This window comes from Terrapene carolina, unplaced genomic scaffold (genome assembly GCF_002925995.2).
Source record: "Terrapene carolina triunguis isolate 2854851 unplaced genomic scaffold, T_m_triunguis-2.0 Scaffold42, whole genome shotgun sequence".
NCBI classification, from domain to species: Eukaryota; Metazoa; Chordata; order Testudines; family Emydidae; genus Terrapene; species Terrapene triunguis.
The window spans coordinates 63,257,232-63,282,133 of record NW_020664393.1 but is presented as its reverse complement, the minus strand read 5'-3'; the positions used below and the strand labels follow the sequence as shown (position 1 = coordinate 63,282,133).

General features: G+C 42.4%; 1 protein-coding gene across 1 annotated transcript; it reads left to right on the top strand.

The window, feature by feature from the left end:
- Positions 1–266: 266 nt before the first annotated feature.
- LOC112105730 (zona pellucida sperm-binding protein 2-like) lies at positions 267–15,314 on the top strand. The gene is made up of 19 exons (XM_029911871.1): positions 267–405; positions 1,327–1,454; positions 2,167–2,310; positions 2,971–3,054; positions 3,820–3,987; positions 4,054–4,150; positions 4,280–4,503; positions 5,132–5,285; positions 5,360–5,568; positions 5,658–5,775; positions 5,902–6,107; positions 9,289–9,403; positions 9,552–9,721; positions 10,653–10,726; positions 10,812–10,939; positions 11,670–11,859; positions 13,395–13,536; positions 13,788–13,884; positions 15,136–15,314. The coding sequence occupies exons 1-19, from the start codon at positions 267–269 to the stop codon at positions 15,312–15,314; spliced, it is 2,766 nt and encodes a 921-aa protein (XP_029767731.1).
- The last annotated feature ends 9,588 nt before the right edge of the window (positions 15,315–24,902 follow it).

Sequence of the window (24,902 nt, the reverse complement as noted above, 5' to 3'; positions counted from 1 at the left end):
TGACCAGTGTGACACACTTTTTTTTTCAGTAAAGCTATTACATGACCATTTCTGGTAAACCCATGGGATCCCTGTGCCATCTGCCAGTTGGTCTCAGACCCTTGATACATGCATGGGTTTGAGTTTTCTCTAACCTGGTGAAACTACAGGTGGCCATGGTCTTAACTATATACTGATAGAGCTGCTGTTTGACCCCAGAAGTGGCAGCATTTCAGTAGTGAAGTCTACTTCTAAAGAACTTAGCATCTTGCATCCAAGTGACTCCTATGGTGATACAGTTACTAATTATTTTTTGTCTTAACATCTCTACAGGCTCCCTGAGCTCAGAGTGCCTGGGGAGCCTCTTGCGGGTTGCACTGAATGCAGAGTACTTTGAGGACAAGTATCTGATCTTCGCTGCTGTTGGTAAGCTGAGCATGAGCTTTAAGGAAAGACTGGGGAAAGTGGAAGGAATAAGAGGCAGCTTTGAAAATGCCTATTACCTCTTAACAGCATGTCCCATTTATAAATACCTAAACTCTAGGTTACCTATGGCTACCATGCATTGGGGCATCAAGTCTGTAATACCTGGAATGTTGTATAGCAGTATCTACACTGGGTCTCCCATTGTAAGACCACAACAATATTTAAAGTAACTTCTAATGAGAAGCCCAAAAAAAAAAAAAACTTTAACTATACTATTAATCTGATCAATGAGTTTTGTGGGTAATCCTCATTTGTACCTTCTCCACAGATGTCATGGTAACTGTACCTACTCTTCCTACTACAGCTCCAAATCTGGGTTTATTAAGATCAAGATTTTAGATTCACTAATAGTATGAAATAGGCCATTAATGTTCCAGGTAAACACCAAGGACTAAACTCTACCTTGGTTAGCCTGGTGATCAAATAGATCCTTGGTTTTCTGTTAATGCATGCATTGGACTACAGCAAGATGGAAGCCACAAAGTAACTAACTCTCACGCCTATGATAGCCTAGCAAGTTGCTGACATGTGACCTTGGGTCACAGCCAGTATAACAGCTGACTGGGATGGGGGGAGAAATTGAGGCACTGAATCACAGCTATAAGATTAGTGCTTGAGATTAAAAAGGGAAATGTGGGTCTGATTATGATGCTGGTAATCAGCTACAGTTAAGTCTTCCAAGTATGACACCAAAGCAATGGTCACCGTAAAGTCTACAAAAGGGATTATTGTACAGTGTAACCTTGGAATGGCTCTCTGGGATGAACTAGTAACTTTGCATGCTCATGTCCAAGAAAAAGCTCAGACCTTGCGTGTAGCTTGAAGGTCTTCTGACCGCTATACTTGAATACCTTTTCACAGACCAGTTTGGCACAGCCCAGGAGATTGATGAGACCCTGGCAGCACAGTGTGGCTATACAATAGAGTATAATTATTGGGGTAACATTGAATTCCGTGCTTCCATTCTAAGCTGCTACACTCATATTGAGGTAAGCCTACTGTATCTATAAATAAAATAGAAAAGTAGGGCATGTTAGTCTGTCCTTCAACATAAAAGTTACAACTTCCAAGGAGTTGTACAAAGACTGTAATGTAGCAATATGTTGCATGTCTACTAACTAGTGCCATTTAGAGAACACTGCCTAGCTTCCCCAGAGCTCTTTCCCGGGCATTGGGGTATATTGTGGTAGAAACATCAATGTGTGTTGTAGTAGACAAACTAATGTGCTAACATAAGAATGAAGACCGTTTAATTGCCACAGAAGAAACTTTACCCTCCAATATATGAACAGATAGCTATCTGCCCTGCTAGCAGCAGGTAACGATCTTTCTCTGCAACCTGATATCTGACTAGCTATGTAATTCATCTAATTTGGACCTCTCCCTCTGCAACTTCAGACACTTGCTTTTATAACATGGTGACTGCTGGAAAGGGGCAAGGACTCTGAATCCTCTCTCAAATACTTTAGACTTGTAGGCAATACTTGTATTGGAGATATGCAAAATACCCTTCAAGTGCTGCACTCATCTAGTCTATTGGGACACATGATTTGGTTGTAATGCCTAAACACTTTTTATTGGGCAGTATTTGCATCACTAGTTAGGATTAGCAAATAAGAGGTGGTGGTGGTGGGAGAGGGGACCTGTTTGGGCACACTAATCAGAGTATCTTGAATAAGAGCTTTTGCTTCATCTCTGCAGAGTGATGTGTATACAGTAACAGTACAAATCCAAGCAGCTACTAATCCAGATATGAAAAATGCTCTAACTCACTTGAAGACTGTGAGTTGCCCTTACAGTCCATGGCATCCAAGAGAGTTAGTGTGTGAAACTAACTACATGGAGGTAAGATCCCAAGCACTGATCTTCCATGTGGAAGGGGGGAACTTGTAAAGGAGTCCTCTGGATAGGGCCTTGGATGGGAACCCAAACACTTGGCTACTATGCATTATAAGCAGAATGTACTGCATGTGGTAATAGGATTCAAATAGTCCAGGGCCCACCTGAAAATAGGACTTTTTTATCCAATAAATTAATGGGTATTGCCTAAAGCATTGCTTATTTCTAGGAAGTTAGGTGATCAAATGTTGAGCTTGTCAACATTTTAATGTCAAATAGGTTAAAGCCAAATGGTTTATCAAAACAGTATCCAGGAGAACTCCCAAGTATGGGAGTCCATCCCTAAAATGGAAATGGTTATTTCTCTATTCTTTGTCAAGAGAACAACTTCCTAACTGGAAATGTGAAACCTGAGAAGTAGGTGCACTAGCTAGACTAAAAGGAAAAGGGTACAATCAACTGGTGAAATGCAGAGAAGCCGGACAGCCTCTGTCCATCAGCCTTTAATAAAAGGCTGTTTGGTAGTTCAAGCAACAAACTTCAGATTCTAAAAGGAGAAGTTACTCCCAGCCAGGGGAATGTGATCACTAACTCAAATGTTCCTAACATAGTGGGGATCAGGAGACTAGAACTTGGTGTCACTAATGGTGGATGTTCCTTTGCAAGGTGTCTGTCAGGAGGAATGTTCCACAGATAACAGCAGACTTGCTCCAAGATGAACCTGAGGACTGGGCTCTAGCCTTTCCAGAAGTAAGTTTAGATGCTACTGTTGTTACTCCTGGCTCAATGTGTCCTATTTACAACTACTCCAGCAATATATTGAAAGCATGCACTGAGGAGTCAGCCTCCAAAAAAATATAGGAAGAGTTCAGAACTCCTGGACTGAAGGATACAGCTAGAGAGACATCTCCTAGCTTCCTGGTATCAGATGTAGAGCAACAGGACAAGTGAAGGAAAGATAGGAATAGCCTCACAAATGAGGTGGCTGGTATCACTACCTCAGTAGCATCTTGAGGCCAGTGCACCATTGTACTAGCTACTATATAAAGACCACCTATAATCCAAAATTCATAATCCATGGGTAGATTATACCCCTGGTAGATAGGGAGCACAAGGAAACCATGAGCTGGTCAGTTTGAAAAACAAGTTAGTGAACCACAGAAGAAACAGCTGCTTAAATGTTGGGTTTTTATAGAGACCAGATGGGTGAGGTAATCTTTTATTGGACCAACTTCAGAAATTGGTCCAAAATAAACCATTACCTCACCCACCTTATCTCCTAATATCCTAGGACTGACACAGCTACAACACTAGGTTTATAGGCACCCTAGCAGAAGGAGTACTGTCTTTCCAGGACCGCAAGATGAGCTTTTTGACACTGGGGGGCGGAAGGAGGAGAATACAAAGGCTCTCACTTGGAGTCTCAATTTGTCTCCAAGTGTAAATGAGAATGGAAATGTGAGGTAGTCTGATAAAGACACATGGCAAAACTTTTGAGCTGTTTGTCTCCCTCAGGCAACAGCTGGGGCAGTGTCTATTTGGCAAGTAGTATTTCACCTGCCCACTGGAAGGAAGGCTCTGCTAGTGAGTGATGCTCAGAATGCTGGCTATGGACTCAATACAACAGACACTAGGATTTTGCTGAGAGCTCCATACAATGCTGCAGAAGCACAGCTAGTCAAGGTTGGTGCACTCCTTCACCATCTGTGTGCTCTCACTGCACAGCTCTAATAGCATCTACTCTTGCAGGTTCGAGGAGTGACATTCTTTGCAGTGAGAGCAAGTACATTCTACAAGCAACGATGGATGATCTTGATGGTAGATACTGCTGTGGCCTGCCCTATAGGTGAGACTTAATCTTTTAAATCTAATGCTAAACATTCAGCGCATCTTCAAGATATTTGAGACATGCCTAGCTGCTAACTCCCTTAAGTACTGCTCTTGATACTAATGGAAATGCCTAATATTCTTTAAGATGGGGTGGATTATACAGATGACACAATTATATGGACCATTCCAAAAAACCTCCAAACCCTCTCTGCTGGGGCAACTAGCTTCAATGATCTCCTTGTTGAAATTGGTGTGGATCTTCACAAACTTTCTGCCAGAGAAATTGCTTCCAGGAAATATGTGCTATCCAACAATACAAATGAAATTACCATCCAGATGCCCATAGGTGCAGAAGGTGGCTATTACAAGGTTAGTGGATGCCTGTCAGTCTGAGCTACAAGCAGAAGGCTAATGCTGGATGGGGAATCCTCCCTACCAGTCTCCATAAATCCAATGTGAGTGGAAAAGGGGACTTTAGGGGAGGGGGTGTTATGCCCCCACTTTTCAATTCTCCACATATTAACACTGACCTGGGGAGCTCTCAACACTGCACCTGATAGACTAGCTCTTCCAGTTGGCCATGGCTGTCTCATAATATCAATGAGGGTTGAACATCCTTGGAACCCATGTGGCTCTTCATTTGCCACTTAATGACTTTGAGAGACAACTCCCCCCCTCCCCATTTCTGTAGAAGGTCTTTGATCTGAGGGGACTAAACTTGGAAGAGCATAAAGCTAGCAGTATGGGGGGGGGAGGAGGAGAGGGGACAGGGATATGGATTGAGCAGTTTGGAGTTGAGAAGCACCTGCCCCCTTATTTCTGCTCCTGTACAGAGCTGTCCCAGAAAAGCAGGATAATGCAACTGCAACCTAGTATGCTACTGTTAGCACAAGTAAATGGTTTTTTGTCAGTTCACCTTACTGCTCCTGAAACTACATACTGTATGCAACTCTGAGTATCTAACATAGTATACTGAACCTACAACTTGACCTTTCAGACCCATGTGAGTGAGGGACAGCATGGGACAAAATACTACATTAATCTGTTTTTGGAACATCAGTGGGAAGACAACAGGTGGGGAGTGACCAAGCATACCATCATCAAGAAAATAGAAACTCCCTTTAAACTTGTACCACCCACCATAACAAACAGTAAGTAACTGAATGAACGCTAAGCTCACACTTCATTTTTAGCAAAGGCCTAACACCACACCACTTCTTCCTAGATACCAACTCCAGCATTAGGCTGGTCAACGTGACCATTGGAACATTCCTCCCAGATGTGGAACTGGTGAACTTGACCATAGATGATACAACTGTAACTGTGCCTGAGGCCCTTCAGCATGGATACAAAGTCTATGAGACTAGATACCCTAATGGAAGCAAAGGCTATGTAATAGAAACCCCATTTGATGTGCCTAGCATTAAGAAAGAGGTATCTGTTTGTTTAGTACCTAATGCACATGTTGTGACCCTCTACTGCTTGGAGTTTCTAAATGTGACTTGATGCTGTCTCTCTCCCAGTACTTAACAGAGGACACTAGACTCTATACTCTGAATGTTACACTTGGATTCATAGTACAGCCAACACATGAGACCTTCACTGTTCCAGTCATAACCATCTCTCCTGTCAAGGATGCAGGTAACAAGACCAAGACAAATGGTCACCCCCACCCTTATGGTGCAACTCAGATTAAGTCAATAGAGTGTCCTTGTCAGGCAAAATACTAATATTCCACGTACGAATGATCATCTCCATCTGTTACAGTGTTGCCTAGTGCAAGAGGATTCTGTGATGATGACAACCTCTATCTAACAGTTGTTCGTGGCAATGTGGATCAAAACTGGCTGCCCTTCATTTCAAACCTGAGCCTATCACCAGATGCTGCTCAGAAGCACAACTATGGACTGGATGACAACGGCACCCACTTCACAATTCGTGTTCCTCTTTATGCACCTCATGTACTATATGAGGTAAAGAGAACCAAACATGCATGGTGTCTAGCCCACTATAACTGGTGGGAGGGGAGCTAGAATTCCAGAATCCTGTCAGTAGGGAGGGGGAAACCCTTCCAGCAAACAACTTAGGGTTAGTCTTCTCAAAGGATTTTAGCCCAACATTGGAATGCTGAGCCTAAGTCTCTTGGCACAGGGGTACACAGGTCTTCTGGGGTACATAAATTCCTCTAGATGCCTAGTTTTACAATGGGCTACATAAAACGCTCATGAAGTCAGTAGAAAACAATTTCATAGACCATGACTTGTTTACACTTTATATACTGTACCCTGAAATAAGTACAATATCTATTCTAATTGATTTATAATATGGTAAAAATGAGACTGCAGAATTGCTTAATTTACTAAGTGTGCTGTGACACTTTGTATTGCATCTACTTTTTTTTTTTTTTTTTTGGTAAGCAAGTACTTGAAGTGAAACTTGAGGGTACATGATACCAATCAGACTCCTGAAATAGTTTGGAAAGACTGAGAGCCACAGTCTAGGAAGTAGTCCTGAGTGGAATCAACAGTCCTCAGGAGCCCAGGGTGTAGGAGATGCTGGTGAAAAGTTCCTGCTCCAGTGTAGGAATTTGAGCCTGGATTTTTCCACTTATTCTACCCAGTACCACACAGTACCAAGGTGGCACTACACCTTCCTTCCAGCTGTCTGCAGGGTCCAATCAGCTACTCTGCTTCTAAGTAGGCCTATTGGATTGGTCCCTGCAGGTAGTTTAGGAAAGGGGAACATAGTTCAGTTATGATGGAACTTTGGCATGAATGAAGTGCCAAGTAGCTTAGCATTAGGACTTAAGCAGATTGCTGCCAGTACATGGGCAGAAATTTTAGATGCCTAGAGGGTTAGGCACCAATTGAGCAGGAGGCTTTGAAGGTCTAAATTTTTGACTCAATCATAGAATATCGGGGTTGGAAGGGACCTCAGGAGGTCATCTAGTCCAACCCTGTGGTCAAAGCAAGACCAATCCCCCAACTAAATCATCCCAGCCAGGGCTTTGTCAAGCCTGACCCTAAAAATCTCAAAGGAAATTCCACCACCTCCCTAGGTAACCCATTCCAGTGCTTCACCACCCTCCTAATGAAATAGTGTTTCCTAATAGCCAACCTAAACCTCCCCCACTGCAACTTGAGACCATTACTCCTTGTTCTGTCATCTGCTACCACTGAGAACAGTCTAGATCCATCCTCTTTGGAACCCCCTTTCAGGTAGTTGAAAGCAGCTATCAAATTCCCCCCCCCCCGACTTCTATTCTGCAGACTAAATCTCAGTTCCCTCAGCCTCTCCTCATAAGTCATGCTCCAGCCCCTAATCATTTTTGTTGCCCTCCACTGGACTTTCTGATTTCCCCCCCCCATCCTTGTAGTGTGGGGCCCAAAACTGGACACAGTACTCCAAATGAGGCCTCACCAATGTCAAATAGAGGGGAATGATCAGGTTCCCCAATCTGCTGGCAATGCTCCTACTTATACAGCCCAAAATGCCATTAACCTTCATGGCAAGAAGGGCACACTGACGCTTATCCAGTGTTTCTTCCACTGTAACCCCTAGGTCCTTTTCTGCATAACTACTGCCTAGCCACTCAGTCCCTAGTCTGTAGCAATGCATGGGATTCTTCCATCCTAAGTGCAGGACTCTGCACTTGTCCTTGTTGAACCTCAGATTTCTTTTGGCCCAATCCTCTAACTTGTCTAGGTCCCTCTGTAGCCTATTCCCTACCCTCCAGCATATCTACCACTCCTCCAGTTTAGTGTCATCTGCAAACTTGCTGATGGTGCAATCCACACCACCCTCCAGATCATTAAGATATTGAACAAAACCAGCCCCAGGACTGACCCTTGGCAGCCAGTATCAAGCAGAGTGACCCCAACTAGATATGGAGCCATTGATCACTACCAGTTGAGCCCAATGATCTAGCCAGCTTTCTATCCACCTTATAGTCCATTCATCCAGCCCATACTTTACCTTGCTGGCAAGAATACTGTGGGAGACTGACTTTAGCAAAGCTTTTGATACAAGGAATAACATGTCCACTGCTTTCCCCTCATCCACAGAGCCAGTCTTCTCCTCATAGAAGGCTAGGTTAGTCAGGCATGACTTGCCCTTGGTGAATCCATGCTGACTGTTCCTGATCACTTTCCTCTCAAGTGCCTCAAAATTGATTCCTTGAGGGCCTGCTCCATGATTCTTCCTCCCTTCTCTCCTCCCCTCCCCCCACCCCCAATGGGCACTAAATTAGCCTTTTCCCAGTCATCCAGGACTTCCCACGATTGCCATGAGTTTCCAAAGATGATTGGCTCTGCAATCACATCAGCCAACTCCTTTAGCACCCTCAGACTTGGGTGCCTAAAATTCTCTGCATCTAGCTCTCCCAATATGTTGGGCTTTAAACTTGCCAGTATTGTGAAATGCCAACCTAATATGGCAGCTGAATCAGAAATGGAACAAATCTTGAGTTGCTGTAGGTATCTTGCCACAGGTGGTGGAACTTCTCATGCCAGAATAAATGCCCGTGGGACACTTGTGCTATACCTTGCACTCCTAACCAAAGACCAGATTTCTTCCCCCACCCCCCACCTCAACTTCACTCTACCAGGGTTAATTATGCTGATAAACCGTACCAACAGTACTCCACTAAACTTGGTGCAACATGAGCCCTTACAAAGAGCTCAAACATGGCACTAAAGCCTCTTGTTTGCAGAAGTAGCAAACAGAAAACACTACTTGAGAAACTGGAGTCCTAGTTAATCATGGATTTCAAAACTACACAGAATTACTAGGTAGCTTCTCCCTTAATGGTTTGTCTGACCTGACCAAGCCTCTCCTACAAACCTTTCTATATTAAAACAGTGTCTAGAGCACTAGGCTTGAACAGGTGGATTAGGTTGGTCCATGGCCTCCAATGCACTGCAGAGCTATGATAAATCGGTTGGCATCAAATGTGGGAGCCAGGGGCAAATGCTTCATCTGGAGACAAGTCACATGACTTGTGCCAAAGGATAAAGCCCTGGTCTCACTGAAGACATCCGTAACAACTGGGCCATGATTTCACCCTTTTGGCTTTTTAAACTGACCTGGCATGCCAAATAAAAGCTCACTTGTCTAACTCCTATTGATAAACTATTAACTTGTTATCTCTCCTAGGATATTCATCCCTCTGGAATAACAGCTTCACTCCATTTAACAATGAAGGATAACACTCATGCTGACATGACAGACTTTTCAATCTCTTGCAGATTTTCACCTAAAGAACTAATAGGTACACTTTTGTTGTTGTTGCCACCCTACTTGGAATGCTTGACCAAAATGATCTAGACTGGTAATGCTGGCTCTCTGCTGGGGTGGGGGGAGGGGTGTAGGAGAGTGTGCTGAATATACACCCACAATGGATGTCTGCTTGTCTTCAGACTGCCTGCCAAATGGAACAATGGCTATCACTGCAATAAAGCTAACAGGAATCACAGATCTGGATACCAGCTTATTTGTCTTGAGAGACAAACGATGCAGGCCTGTTACAGTGACTGAGAAGAGTGCAACATTCATATTCAATGTGAACACCTGTGGAACAAGTAGAAAGGTAAAGGAACCACCCTGACATTCCATCTGTACCTGGTTGGCTTAGATGGCAAGAGCCATAGCTTGTTTTGCAGAACATAACTGTGAGATGTTGATAGCTGGCTTTCCAGAAACCAGTACCACCTTCCTCTTTAGGTGGTCCTAGCCATGATCTTGACCTCTGTCCCACCTACTACATTCTCTGGCTCATCAGGTGCCTCCTTAACACTTGAAAGGATTCTGGCCCTCTTCAGGCTCAAACTGAAGACTACATTCTACCTAGTTACAAAGGTTTTGATAGCATGAGTTTAGGATGGCTGCACCATCTGACCAACAAACCATGTCTCTCATTCATAGAGAATGAAGACCAGGTTTTGTAAACTCCATCACCTGTTTCAGAGGCAGGTGTTGCTACCACTTCTATTGTAGTGGTGAGCCAATGGCTGAAGCAGGATTAGTAGAGGGGACCCATTGAAGAAACGCAGGCTGCTTCCTGCACCAAAGATTACCATCTATACATTACATAGGAGTAAGACTTAGATTACTTGGTAACATTACCAAGTAATCAAGCCACATCAGGCAACTTTTAATGCAACATGTCTCATACAGAATACAGTCAATACTGAACTACCATAGAGTTCAGTTACTGCTTTCATTGGGCACATAACACCCTTTCACTGCACAGCATGACACCCTGGACTTACTGGCTTTTATGCTGTTTGTGAATACTGGCAACACTAATGTGCACATTACCCAATGATCTCTCTGGTGGTTGAAGAAAATGATACTGTTCTAATACTAGGTCTTGGCTGAGTGCAGGTGATTATTGACCTTTGCCACCATAGCTAATGTGGTAACTACAGTAGCTGTTGCAGCACTTGGGTACTTCTAGCAACTTAACTCGACTTGCTTTTGGTGTTAATAGTCTCCAGCTAAATGCCTGCTTCTTTCAGTTTGAGAACACTGTTATGACCTATGAGAATGATGTCTCCTACTTCAGACCTGGCAGTATTACACCAATATACCAGTAAGTACTGCTGTACAGATAAAAGGGGAAGGGTTGTTTCTTTAAACATTGATAACCATCTCTAAACTCTACTTCCCACTCCCAGACTGAAGTGTGCATGTCAATATATGATAAATGAGACCATCGTTGTCCAGTACAGCTCCAAAAACAACCCAGCACCCAGTATCGAGCCAGGGTTTGGCTCTCTTGCTCTAAGCTTGAGGCTGTTCAAAGGTAAGGATGACCATGCTGAGCAGCGTAAGAGCTGACTTTTCTAGGGGGTGGGGAGGGTGGTTATAAGAGTAGCAGGAAGTGACTGACCCTAGGATGCAATATGCACCACTATTGTCACTATGATTATAGTGGTGGCACAATATTCCACCCATCCCACCCCCAATTTCTAGTAAGTGCATAGGCACCCTCCCTCCATCTAATTTTAGAAATGTAGACCCTTCCAGAAGCAATTCTCTTTGCACCTTAACATCCTACACTGCTGGGACTCTGTACTAAGGGATGGTATTGACAAATGTGAAGTCACAACCCACCCCAAAGAAGTCCATCCATCTTTGTAAGGATGGAAACACAAGTGGGCAAGAGAAGATAAGCATGAACTATAACTCTGGCCATGCCACTCTTATCAAGGATGGCTTAAAGTCCTTGCTCCAATCTGAAATTCACTGTCCAAAGTGTCTCTGTAAATGAGCCAGTTGACAGCCCCACCCCATAGTAGATCCAGGGGAGGGGTCTCATCTGCAAATCCTCCCTTCCCCCCCCCTTGCCCTGATTATTTAATTCCCATTCTCCAGACTGTCCCTTCACACCCATGTGCTCATCCTTAAACTGCTGCTGTAGCAAAATGAGATTGTGTAGGTGGGTGAGGACTGTGGGGGCTGGAACCATGGCTCTGGAAGGAGGGCTCCTCTAATACATCAAGATGACAACTTCTTCTTAATCTCACTTCTAGATAAGTCTTATTCTGACTCCTACAAGGAGATAGAGTATCCTGTGGTAAAATACTTAAAAGAGGCACTGTATTTTGAAGTGGAACTGCTCCATTCTGAAGATCCACAGCTAGATCTGTATCTAGAAGACTGTTGGGCTACTACTTCCCAGGACAGAGACAGCAGCCCACAGTGGTCTATCATTCTAGACAGGTAACAAAATTCCTTCCTCCCCTGAGGTCTCATACTACTCTTCCCCCTGCTGCTGTCTGCAGCTGTACTGCTCTAGACTCTTTCCCCCCACCCCCTGCCACAGTGTAGCCACTGGCTACACTGCTTAGGACTAGAAGCCTGCCTCCTGTTCTGCTGCACAGTCTCATATGAGCTGGAGTGAGGGGATGGGGAGCATCTCACTCAGGAGTGGGAGCTGTGGCTGCTGCTGTACTGAACAAGCATTCAAGCTCCTGAGTGCTCACCTGGAGACTAAGTACTGACACTGCCCCAGCACACTTGTGGTGGTACTTCTCCCCTTTTCCTGTCAATGTGCAATGCACCTACATTCTGTTTCTTTGAAAGACTAAAGTTCACTCAGGATTAGTGTGTGGGGGTGGGGGGGGGGAGGTTTACTGGTCTGCATGTCAACTTTATTTCTCTCATGCTTAAACTTTTAATTCTTCGAGGTAGTGAGTTCTAAAATACCTAACCTGTCCTGGTTGGCATAATTATGACTACTTTTAACACTTGCTTTGTCATTCATAATTTAAAGCGGTACAATCAAATAATATCCTTCTAGAATGTAAACTTGTACTCACCTTAGTGCCAATATCAAAAAACCCTCAACTTTACACATTGCAGATGATGGCTGCTTATTTTCAAATTGTATTAAGTTATAGCTGTAAACTTAATGTGTGCAAAACCTGCAGGTCAAGTCTGATACTGCCAGTAATGGAGTCAAATGTTAGTCATGTACATGACCAGTAAACATATATGCCAAAATAAGATTCCCCTTAAGAACTTGCATGATTTTTATGTCAAAATGAAATTTAATGGAATAAAAAGACTGCACAATGGCAGTAACAGTGTCTGAAACAGTAAGCCAACTTATTTCTCTACTAAAGGTAGTGTACAAAGTATCAAACTTCAGTTTCTGATTTCTGTTAAGGCTCTAAAACTGATACCTCAGGCTTGAGATCAGAATACATCATATCTCATCTTTGTTCTAAATTCTGTATAGAAGTTTAGAATATGGCTTTAATTCATGTTCCTATATCTTAATACAGGAATTAAATTGATAATGCTCCTAAGTTATCTGCGCAGGAAAAAACTGATTCCAGGGGCTATGTAGGCACCTGAGAACTCTAAAGTTGCCCCCTACCAAAATCTGAAATGGCTCCCTGGATTCCCTCCAAGTATTAACCTAAACTAGAGGGAAATTTTACTTTAGCTCTGAACTAAAACAGTTACTATGCCCTCAAAGTCGTCAGAAGGGACAATGGAGTTCCTACACAAGTCATCACTTGTACATCATTTCTGCTGCAATACAAACACCATGGGTCTCCAAGACTGGGCACTCTCCACCTGAGAGCAAGGACAGACCTGGATTTTTGTGGCACAGATCCTTTACCACTGTGCTACATCCACTATCGCCCTAGCTAGCAGGGATTTTTGACTCTTCTGCTTGATGTTGCTATATTGACACATGTAGCTTGCTAATCTAAGGCCTCTAACTCTCTTCTTGCGTCTCCAAGCTGTGAAAATGCAGAGGACTCCCATCAAACAATCTTCCACAAAGTGGACAGTGACTCAAGAGTGAAGTTTCCCACTCATCTGAAGAGATTTGAGGTGAAAATGTTCACGTTCATGCAAGATGGAAATGCACTACTAGAACAGGTGAGTGGCACTTAGAAAGGCTAGAGGTGCTAGTCAAGGCACTAATGAGCCTGGAATGCCTGTATAAAACAAGTACTATTACAAAGGCTTAACCTGTCTCTACCTCTAACAAACCTTCCTGGAGGTTGCCAGAGTGACTTTGTAGGGGGAAGGCAAGATGAAAACAATGAGCATGACTTTTCAAATCCATGAAAGAAACATTATAGCAACTGCGCTTCTTCCAACAATAACATAACTTCATTATCTTGTAGATATACTTCCACTGCAGTGTGGTGATATGTGATGCTAGGCGGCCAGCTTCAGATCTTCTTTGTGCAAGGAGATGCATTCCTAGAAAACAGAGGCTTGGTAAGTGGATCAAGAAGTTTAACTCGTGTGCTAGTGATGCACAGGTCTTGCACTCTAATGGATTCTTGATGCAACAAGCTTTACTGACATAGTTTGACATACACAATGTGTCAAAGTATTAACTGCAGATGGAGTATAACTTAGACCTCTGAGGAATAATGCTCATACCTGAAGTCTAACAAACAGCTTTGCTGTGGGCTGGTCAGACTCTTGAGACTTATTTTCTCTCTTCAGGTCGCAGTGTTGAGGCATATCATATGCATGGGCATGTATCTTCTGGGGCAGTCCTTATGGAAAAGTAAATGAATTGGATGCGATCATACCACAAGGTAATGCATAAGGACCCTAACCTCTAATATACTCGGGTGCTACTATAGCAACCTGTTAATTACATTGCTAAACCACTGTCTTTTTTTGTTTTTGTTCTTAATTTCACAGCTAAATGAAGACTGATGCGTTGAACCTAATCTATATGCAAAAATTATTAAATGAGAATTAAAGCTGTCTGGTCTAGTCTTGTCCCTTAACTGGAAGTAAAAATTTAGCTGCAAATGCTGAGCCATAATGCTGCCTTTTTTAATTATCAAAAATCTCTAGTTACTGAACTCTTCCCCTCCCAGTGTCAACTACTTAATACTTCAATATTAAGTGATGGCTCATAAAACAAGACATGTCTAGGTCTAACTAGCAGAAGCTTGTTCACCTTTGGGTAACTCCATAGGAAGGTACAAAACAAATCTCAATGTTAAAATCTAGTCCGCTGTCTGGTGTTTGAAAAATCATTTTAGTATATGTTAAATTGGATATGTAACTATGCACAGAGCTTGTGGTGGGTCACATCCTAAATTACCAAACCAAAATACTTGTTACTACTACTAGAAACAGACTCAGATTTTTCTCCTTTCTTCTCTCTTCCCCCCCCCCCCCCACGCACACACTTAGCCTCCCCCAAGGCCTTGTTTGACACAGGTGTAGCATAAAATGCATTTAAGAATTTCCCCAAAACAGAATATCCAACAAGCCTGCTCCCTCAATGTCCCAGTGCCTTTAAGCACCTCTCCTCCTTCAAAACAGTGCTGCTCTGAAGCTAGTCTTAATCAATAGAGCAATCCAAAGTGACTAAGAACTCTTAAAATGAAGCTAGGCATGTAGAATAAACACCTAGTCATTTTTAGATGGGACAGTGGACTAAAATTTAGAGTCTCTGAATTTTTTTTCCAAAGCTCTTAGTGATGTGCAAAACTATAACAGGATCAAAAACTGCCATAGCACTACCAAAAAAGGAAGAAGAAACCATGTTTCAGGAGACCATTTGTGGCAATCCTTCACCTTCCTTCCTCTCTTCCATTGTGCAGTCTGCACACGTTAACCTAAAGGCTCTGCATTTACTTGTACAAGAACACATTGCTGCCTTTCAAGAGTGCTGTTAAGATCTAGTGGGATGCAAGTTCTTAAATTGTGGTTCAAGAAACTTGGTTCCTCCCCTACCATAGAGATTAACAATCTGTCACTTGACTTGCAAGTTGTGCTTGCTCTAGCAGGCACTTAAAATTAACCTTGTAGCCTCCTGCTAACCACTTCCATTAAGCAATTTTAAGTATGGAGGGCTAATGTAGGAAAATGCAGCACTTGCTATAAATCATCTTGAGCTGAAATTGCATTCTAAATTGTAGAATGCTGGCTCTGAATGCAACTTTCTAGATCTGTAATCTTAGCTATACAATCTTGTACAACTTGGCTTGTCAGAATCTAGTAGGTACTTTGCCATCTTCTGCCAACAAGCTGTTGGCCAAGCTAGTTTAATCCTGTCAATCTAAACCAGTCTTCTATGGTGAGGACAGGTTCCTCCATTGAACTCCCTGCCCTATTAACTCCTCTTCCTCCTCCCCATGGCTTATTTTATTGTACTTCTATAGACTTAATTCTTGAAACAATCCTTGTGCAACTTCTTATAGTGCCTCTTTTTTTTAATCTGAACTACTAGGCTGCTCTAGGTTGAGGCTTTGTGCAGTGTATGGGACAAACTTCTGTTGCCTTCCACTGATTGCAGTCTAACCTAGATCATCTTTACCATCCTTCTATCATGTAAAGAAGCTACTATATTGTAGCATAGTAACTAAGATTGTATCCTAGTGTGGAAATGGCTCTTCTAGCAGCTAGTTGCTGCTGGATAAATTCACAAGAATGCTGAGTTAATAACAAATTGGTGCAGAGGCCAAACCCAGATCTTTGTTTAAACCATGTTTCATGTGCATTAAACAACACTCTCTGGTACTGCTGTGACACTTTCTGGCTAAAAATCTGCCAAATAAAACATTGCTCTGGTGGCCTGAAATTCATGTCTTCTGCCAACTTGCTGACCCTTCTAGCCAGCTCTACTTCGTGCCAGAAGCATTTCAAAGAGGTGCTACCACACTAACTTGACCCCTTTGGTGATCCTGCAGACCTCATAGGTGGAGAGGTCCTTCAGAGTGATTTCTTACTGGTCAAAGGAAAAACTAAAATCAACTGAGTCATCATGAATGAAATGGTGTACGAAATGCTGAGCCTGGAGAGCTATACTGTACCTAATACGAAATGGTATGAGGTAATGCTGGTATTGACCGTCTCCTCTGCTAAGAGCAGATCTCTTAATGCCCTTAGTAGAGATTGAGCTTCTGTCCTCCTTTCAAAGGCTGTCAGCATATTCTTGGCTGGCAGACACAGCAATGATGATCTAAAATCCTTGGGCTGTGCTACAGCCCATTGGCTAAAGCTTCAACACGAACCTTACTGAAACATTGTCTCACAAAGGAAACCTGCACTCTCAGTTGTCCTTATGGTAAACTAAAGGTTGCAGAGGCCAGGCCAACTGCCTCCTGCAGGGCCGGCTCTAGGCACCAGCAAAACAAGCTGGTGCTTGGGGCAGCACATTTTTAGGGGCAGCATGGCCGGCGCCAGAATACTGCCCCTAAAAACGTGCCCCGGCCGCCCTAGCTCACCTCCGCTGCAGCTCGCGTGCCGCTGCTCACCCTCCCTCCCAGGCTCTCAAACCTGGGAGGGAGGGGGAGATCCCGAGCGGCCACAGCGCACGAAACAGCTGTTTTGCGCACTGCTGCTCCCCCTCCCTCCCTCCCAGGCTTGAGAGCCTGGGGGGAGGAGGCAGGGCTGGGGATTTGGGGAAGGGGCAGAGTTGAGGTGGGGCCAGGGGTGGGGTAATTAATAAAAAAAAAAAAAAAACGGGGGCGGCCAAAATTGTGTTTGCTTTGGGCGGCAAAAATCCTAGAGCCGGCCCTGCTCCTGGAACAGGACCACCTCCTCTTCCACATCCACACCTCCAAGAGGAGTCTTCCCCTAGTGTCTCTCTTCTGAGAGCTTCACCTTTGCCAGAATGACTGCAGTCATAGATGTGGGGTGTCTCTTATTTCTCTTCTCTCCACCCCTTTCCCTCCCAAGAATATGAATGTAACTGGGAGGTAGGTTTTTACTCTAAAACTTTAAACACCAAATACCCACCAGGCTAAGTTTGTTTTGAATGATACTATATGTAAGCTAAACTCTAAAAATCCAAAGTCAGAGCAACAGTCTACCTTTCCCAATGCCTGCATAAAATAAGTTAAACTTGCAGATTTGTACAGTTCCACTAAACTGGAGAATTCTCCGTTTTAAACTTGATGCTTTTTCTGGAGCCTCTCCCTCTGATAAGAGGATAACAATCCTCAATTCAAAACCAAGAGAACCAAATTACTTACTTTTCCTTTTCTGAAATGAATCAGAAAGATGGAGCATAAACATATCCTTTTTGCTGCAAGGAACAGCTCTAAATAGTGTAACTCGTTTTTATACTGCCTAACCTATTAGGATGACAAAACTAATTCTATAAGTCTGTCAGTGGAGACAGTTGGTAACTAGTTATCTAGAGCTACAGTGTAAAATGGGGCATAATACTGCTTCTAAATATTTAGCTTTTGACTTGCAAACAAACCATTTATCTGGGGCACAACTATGCTCAGAACTTGCTTTGAGCTAGTATCTATATAAATGCTTAATTGAAACCAGTAAATATGCCAAAGATGTGTACATCAATGTGCTCATGACTCTCTGGAATACCTTGCAGTTACTGTTCTGCCTGCTTATGCAGTCCTGAATAGGCTGCATGACTCTAGGCAACCACATGAAGCATCTGTTGTACTTCCCCCTTTCTGCCCTGCCCACAAAGATCTTGATTGTGCACACAATTGTTCATGAAACTTTCCTTAAACTCAACTTGAGTAACAAGTTTGCAGAGGCCTGTTCCTATTTGTGTGCTGAAGGTAGTGACTTGATCTGATGCTTATTTATAGGAGTTAAGCTTTGTAAACAAGGGTTGTCTAGATGGCTTCAAAGAAATATTCATAGTTCTAGGCCCTGAAGGGACTACTAAATCATCTAATCCAGTCGCCTGTGATAGGGGTATCTGGGTGAAATTGATTTGTCTATGTTGAGCCAATATACTTTTGCCAAAAGTATAACTTCCAATAAGGTCTTCAAACAAAAATACTTAGATGCCTCAATAGCTGGACAGGCTACTACTAATCCCTTAATCTGTTCTGATGGGTAATAATTTTATTTTTTGGAGGGGGGCAGGGGGAGAGAAGCAAAGTTTAGAACTAATTGTCTGGCTTTGGCTTCTAGCCATTGCTGCTTGTTATGCCTTCCTCTACTAAATGAAGAAGCCCTTCAGTAGCTGGTGTATTGTATTCTCCCTGTGAAGGTATTTAGACACTGTAACTAGGCACTTTTTTAAGCCTTAAAAACTTGATCCAAAAAAACCCCACCATACAGTAGGTATTAAATGCATGATTCCTCTTCTCTTCCTTCCCTCCCCTGAGCTAGCATGAGTATATAAATGTAGCTGTGATAGCAGCAGTGGAGGCAGCTGAGCCATAGACTACTTATCTACAGCTTTCAGGCAGGTATGTACTCAGCATAGCTCAGCTGTTCCTCCACTGCCCCTACCAGTATTAACATAGCTACACTACTTATACTTGGTTCTCATTGAGCTCAATGATGCTAGCACAAGTGTGTGTACACAAACAAGGGAATAGCACTCTTAGAATTTGTGTAGATTGACAGAGTATATCTTAAGCCTTAAAACCACTCCTATGGCACTCTGTACCCCTCCAGTTTTTCAATATCACTTTTAAAATGTGGACACTAAACCTCTAACATTGTGGTATTGGCCTAGCTCATGCCATGTCTAAAGGTAAAATTGCCATCCTACTGATGCACTCCTGTCCTATAAATCAATAGATCACCTTAATCCATTGTGGAAAAAGCTATCTCCAAATCACTGCTTTCCAAAATAGGCCATGGGTAGAGAATAGGGGACTAATTTCTTATTGCAAATGTACAACCTTGCATTGACTCCTAAAATGTCTTGTTGTGAAAGGGTCCAAATTACCAAGTGATCCAGATCACTGTGTGACTGTACTGTCACTATGACTTTGCCAATCTTTGTAAACTCTGCTGGCACTATTTACTTCCATATCATTGAAAATGTTGAGTAGCACAAGACTTAGTACAGAGCCCTGTACAACTCTACTAGAAACACACCTATTGACTACTTAGCCAGTTCTTGGTCTACTTAATGTGTGGTTAGCTGATTTGTAGTGCAAACTTTTAACAATGGCATAATACTAAGACAAACTGATTGCTAAAGGTTATAGTACAGACTTGAGTCAAACATATACATTTCCTTCTTTGAAACTGCATGTTGAACAAGACACTTCCTATGAAACTGTTTACCAGCCCTATAGATTTCTATCAGGTGAATTATATCCGCTCATTCATTTATTTTTCCTTGGATTGATGTTGCCTAGATTATCCTCCTTTCCTTCTTAAATAGCATAGCATAACCCTCTTCTGGAATTTCCCTAGTATTCAGATTGATTTTTAAAAATGAATTTCTGGGCCAAAGGAAAATTGGCTTAGTTGCCCTCAGACTCCTGCAGGCAAGTCTTCTAGGCCTACTGACTCAAATTTATGAGAGGGTGGTAATGAACTTGCAAGTGTATAAAATGAACAAAATATTTTGAGCTCTCAGGATTGGTCTAGGACATAGACTTGGAAAAATATTCTGGAGAGAGAACTCGCTTACCCCCACACCCTCCCGAAGAGAAATATACCTTTCAAAACTAATCTGTGAGTGTGCAAAAATGGATAGTGGAAGCAAGACATCAGGGAAGAAAATGATTATGGGACTGTCTATTAAAGCCAGTATAAAAAGCAATGGTATGATTGCACACTGTCTAAGAAAGATACTAGAATTGGAAAACTTTCAGAGAAACATATTTAGGAGTAAAAAGAACAGGAGTACTTGTGGCAGCTTAGACTAACAAATTTATTTGAGCATAAGCTGTCATGGGCTACAGCCCACTTCTTTGGATGCAGTAGCCCACAAAAGCTTATGCTCAAATAAACGTTAGTCTCTAAGGTGCCCCAAGTATTCCTGTTCTTTTTGCAGATAGACTAACATGGCTGCTACTCTGAAACCTGTCATATTGAGGAGTGTGGAACAGCTTCCATGTGAGGAAATACTTAAGACTGGCACTGCTTAGAAAAGCAACAACTCAAGAGAAGATGTGAGTTTTATATAGCTCTCAAGTGTTATTTACCCCTCCACATAACACAAGAACCAAGAGGCACCAGCTGAAATAGGAAACAAGTTTAAAGACACAAGCACTTCACATAATGTACAGTGAACCTGTGGAACTCATTGCCAAGCCATATTGTGAAGGCCAAAATACAGTAACAGTTTTATTTATTTATTTTGAGAGAGCCTTGCATAAGTTTGTGGAGAATAGCCATTCATGGACCTATTAGCCAAGCTGATTAGGAATACCCAGAGCATAGGGTTGCATTCCTGGACCTCTAACTGTACAGAGGATTGATGACCTCACTAAGTTGCCCTGTTCTGTTCATTCCCTCTGAATCATCTCATACTGGCCCCTGTGCTAGATGAGCTATTAGAGTAAGGCAGTATGGGTATTCTTAAGATTTCTTTTGCTACTCCTAACAATGGGATAGGCCTAGTGCCAGATGGGGATAGTGAAATTGTTACTGATCGAAGGGGAGGGGGAAAAACACAAACACACACACATATTTCTGTTCTGTATTTGGAAAGCAACAAGATTAACCAGATGAAGAGCTTTCCAATCAGTTATTCATGGGTCCCAGTTCTAGGAGCATCACTACTGTTGATGCTTCAGTGTCATATTATTCCTTTTCATGATTGTTGTCAGCTACAACAATGAATTTTGTGATCTGCGTGAACTCAACTACCAGCTGTTAAAGGTTCCCATTGTCTGTGTTGATAACAATGGGTAAAGTGAAGCTGCCAGGACTGTCTAACCTATCACTAGTTTGCTTGATTTGTTCTGTTATTGCACTAGCTTCTTTCAAAATGAATGTACTTTTAGTCTGTTTTTTCCATTGATTCCAGATCTTAATGAAGAAATAAAGTGAGTTTAATACCCTTTCATCAGGAAAATCATTCCTAAGCAACCATCAATCTGACTTGCAGGTGAACATTGCGTGCTCTACATATGATTCTATTGATCTGAACTGAACATTAAAGTAGAGACTTAGTGAATTTTTTTTGGTAACTAAAGCAATAAAGCAGAGGTATGTCTGCTGCTAAAGCATGATATCTTTATTTTCACTGGGAAGGAACATTTATAATCAGCAACCCAGTGCTCTGTAAACAAGTATCACTCCCTTAAAGAAGGCTCCCCTAACTTCTCATTACTCCATCTTAAAGCTATACTGTAATTTCTACAGTTGCCTGTTAATTCACTTGTTAACAGAAACACCATGGCCATAGGCAAAGCAGTATGGTTCTTAGTACAAGTGTGTGTGGAAGGATGGGCTCTTTTTAAGGGATTTGTTCTGTTTTCTCTTTTGTATTGTATGTTTATAAAAACATTTTTCAATAAAATTCATAACTATGTAGCTAAGCGCAGGCTCCAATGTTCTTGATTTTTAAGGTGCTCCTACTTGCCTTAGGCTAGGTCTACATTACGGGGTGAGGGGTCAACCTAAGATACGCAACTTCAGCTCCGTGAATAGCGTAGCTGAAGTTGCGTATTTTAGGTCAACTTACCAAGCTGTGAGGACGGCGGCGAGTCGACTGCTGCCGCGCCGCCGTCGACTCCGCTTCTGCCTTTTGCAGCGGTGGATTTCCGGAGTCGACGGCAGAGCCATCGGGGATCGATTTTATCACGTCTTCACTAGACGCGATAAGTCGATCCCCAATAGATCGATTGCTACCCACTGATCCGGCGGGTAGTGAAGACGTGCCTTTAGGGCTGGTCCACACTAAGCCCCCAGTTCGAACTAAGATACCCAACTTCAGCTACGTGAATAACGTAGCTGAAGTCGAAGTATCTTAGTTCGAACTTAAAGGTACTTACCGCAGGTCCACACGCGGCAGGCAGGCTCCCCCGTCGACTCCGCCTATTCCTCTCGCGGAGCAGGATTACCGACGGCGAGCACTTCTGGGATCGATTTATCGAGTCTTGTCTAGACGTGATAAATCGATCCCAGAAGATCAGTTGCTTGCCGCCGAACCAGCGGGTAAGTATAGACGTACCCTTAGATTCACAACCACTTGGAAGAGCTGTAACCTATTGATCAGCTTTAATAAAATAGCATATCTGCTCCCTTCTCATGGCAATGACCTAAACTGTGTCAATCAACTTTCACGTCTCTGAGCTGCTACCCTTTTGCTGCCAGTATGAACATCTGTGAAGTCAGAGATCATCGGAGATTTTCAACTAGCCAAGGGATTTTGGAGTACTGCCCTCTGAATCATTCAATAAGGCTTGTGCTGCTGATTTCCCTTTTCACTCTTCAAAATTTGTCCATGTGGTAAATAATCCCCAGCAGGTACAAACAGATGCAGCTCCTACTCGATTTGCAGTAATCACTCACCCTTCACTGAGTTCTAGTGCTCTTGTTTAAATAAAATGAGTCTCTATCATCTGAATCATTACTATTTGTACTGCAGTTGTGCTCTGGCTCCCTACTCAATATCTGTAACAAATTCCTATCTCAAATAGTTCATGATGTAAGCAACTCTCTTTAGATCATAGAGAACCTATACACCCACTCCCTCGCCTATCCTTCAACATCCTCTTGCTGTCTTTGAAGGCCACTGAAAGCAGTAGAGAAGTTTAACTTCATTATTCCCTTTATTGATTTGAAATAGAAAAGTCCTCTTCATCAATAGAGATGTCTAGTGTTCCCTTTCATGAAGGCAACTTCCATTGTTGAGCTAGCACCATGATTTGAAAAGGGGAGAGACAACAGACAATGGTCAAAGTCAAATAGTGTGTGCGCATTCAATAGCTGTGGTTTTGTCCTTTAATAAATTAAACATTGGACAGTTTTTAAAGGAAATACATTTTAAAAGTCAACTAAGTGCAGAGAGGTTAAAAATGTAGGTTTGAGGGTAAAATTGCACAAGTTTAATGTCTTCATGTGAATTAAAATGAAACCTACTTCATCATATCTCCAACCCTGTTCATTAGTGGTCTTGTAATAAAACTCCCATTAAATCAACTGGGTTAAGATTCACCCTTAGGTGCACCCTTAGGAAAACTTTGTACATACAGAACAAAAGTTTATTTTAAAAAACAGTAAATCTTTTTATAAGGAAAATTGTATTCAACAACCTCTCCACCACAGAGGAGCCTGTTTAAATTAAAATTCAGGAACTGCCTGCCTTGTTTTAAATTTTAAAAACAACAAGAAACCTCACAAGTGTTGAATCAACACCTACCTGCCTTTTAAGTGGCCATTTTATGACCACATACTTTTCCCACTGGTTGTTGGGATGTTATTTTTATACCCCTGTTAACACAAGTTTGAAAGGAGATCAGTCTTCATTGTTTATGCTTAATGTCTACTGCACATTTCAACAGGTGAATGATAAAAGACCAAGTGAAAAGAGAAATCTAGTGACTATTTTGATAAGAAAATAGAGACATTAGCAGAAAGGTATCACAGTTATTAGCACTTGAAATAAACTCCAGTAAGTTTGGTAAGTTTTGTTATTTCAGCTCAGGGCTGGACCTATTGCCTCACTATTTCTCATATTTAGTTTAACGTCCATTAACACTGAATTTAGTTTAGGGTAAACCTTTCCAAATGAACCATATCTTGAGGAGTTTTTTTAAAAAGAAAGGTTTACAGTATTAGGGATTTTTGGTATTTAGCACTGAACTGTAACCAAATATTGCAAAATTAAAAGGGGGGGGGGAGCAGCTAAATGTCCTCTCTCCCTCCCCCTTTGCTTCCCCTCAGTCTATACACTGGGACAATAGGGTCCAGTGGTTAGGGTACTAGCCTAGGCTTTAGAAGACCTGGGATAAATTCCCTGTTCCACTACAGAATTACAGTGTGACCTTAGGTAAGGTCTGTTTCCAGCTCTAATGAAGATACTAGAATTGACTACCCCACAAAGGTGATGTTAAATACAGAGGTGCTCAGATACTATTGGCATGGGGGCAATATAAGTACCTGAGATAACGGGGGATGGTAAACCAGCTTCAAATGGGCTACAGTGTTAGAGGAAAGAGCCCTCTGACTGGGACTCCTACTCAAGGTCCATGGAGTAGTGGTGTCTGTTGGTCTAGTGAAATAGCACATGCGCGCGCACACAGCCGCAGCCAGGGAATATGCTGCAGCCCTATGGCTTTTTCTAGGTTAGGGATTATCCTCTTTAAAAGCAGTTACATGTAGCCCAATTGTATAACCATAGCAATTTGTTAGATGCTCACACATAGCCTTTCAGCTTAGAATTGCAAAGTACATTACACATGCTAACTCCATCAATCTCTCAACACAGCTGTGAGAGTAATAGTATTATAACTGTTTTTTATATATAGGTAAACTGAAGTAAAGAAATTAAGTGAATTGCCAAAACACACTGTCAAGGGGAGAGCCGGCAATAGAAAGTAAGAGTCCTTCCTCTAGCTACTTTGCTCTAACCACTG

Coding starts and splice junctions, on each gene's coding strand:
- LOC112105730 (XM_029911871.1), top strand. CDS start 267: ATGGTGATACAGTTACTAATTATTTTTTGTCTTAACATCTCTACAGGC. Junction 4,504..5,131: donor CAGAAGGTGGCTATTACAAG/GTTAGTGGATGC, acceptor TTGACCTTTCAG/ACCCATGTGAGTGAGGGACA. Junction 5,569..5,657: donor TGCCTAGCATTAAGAAAGAG/GTATCTGTTTGT, acceptor TCTCTCTCCCAG/TACTTAACAGAGGACACTAG.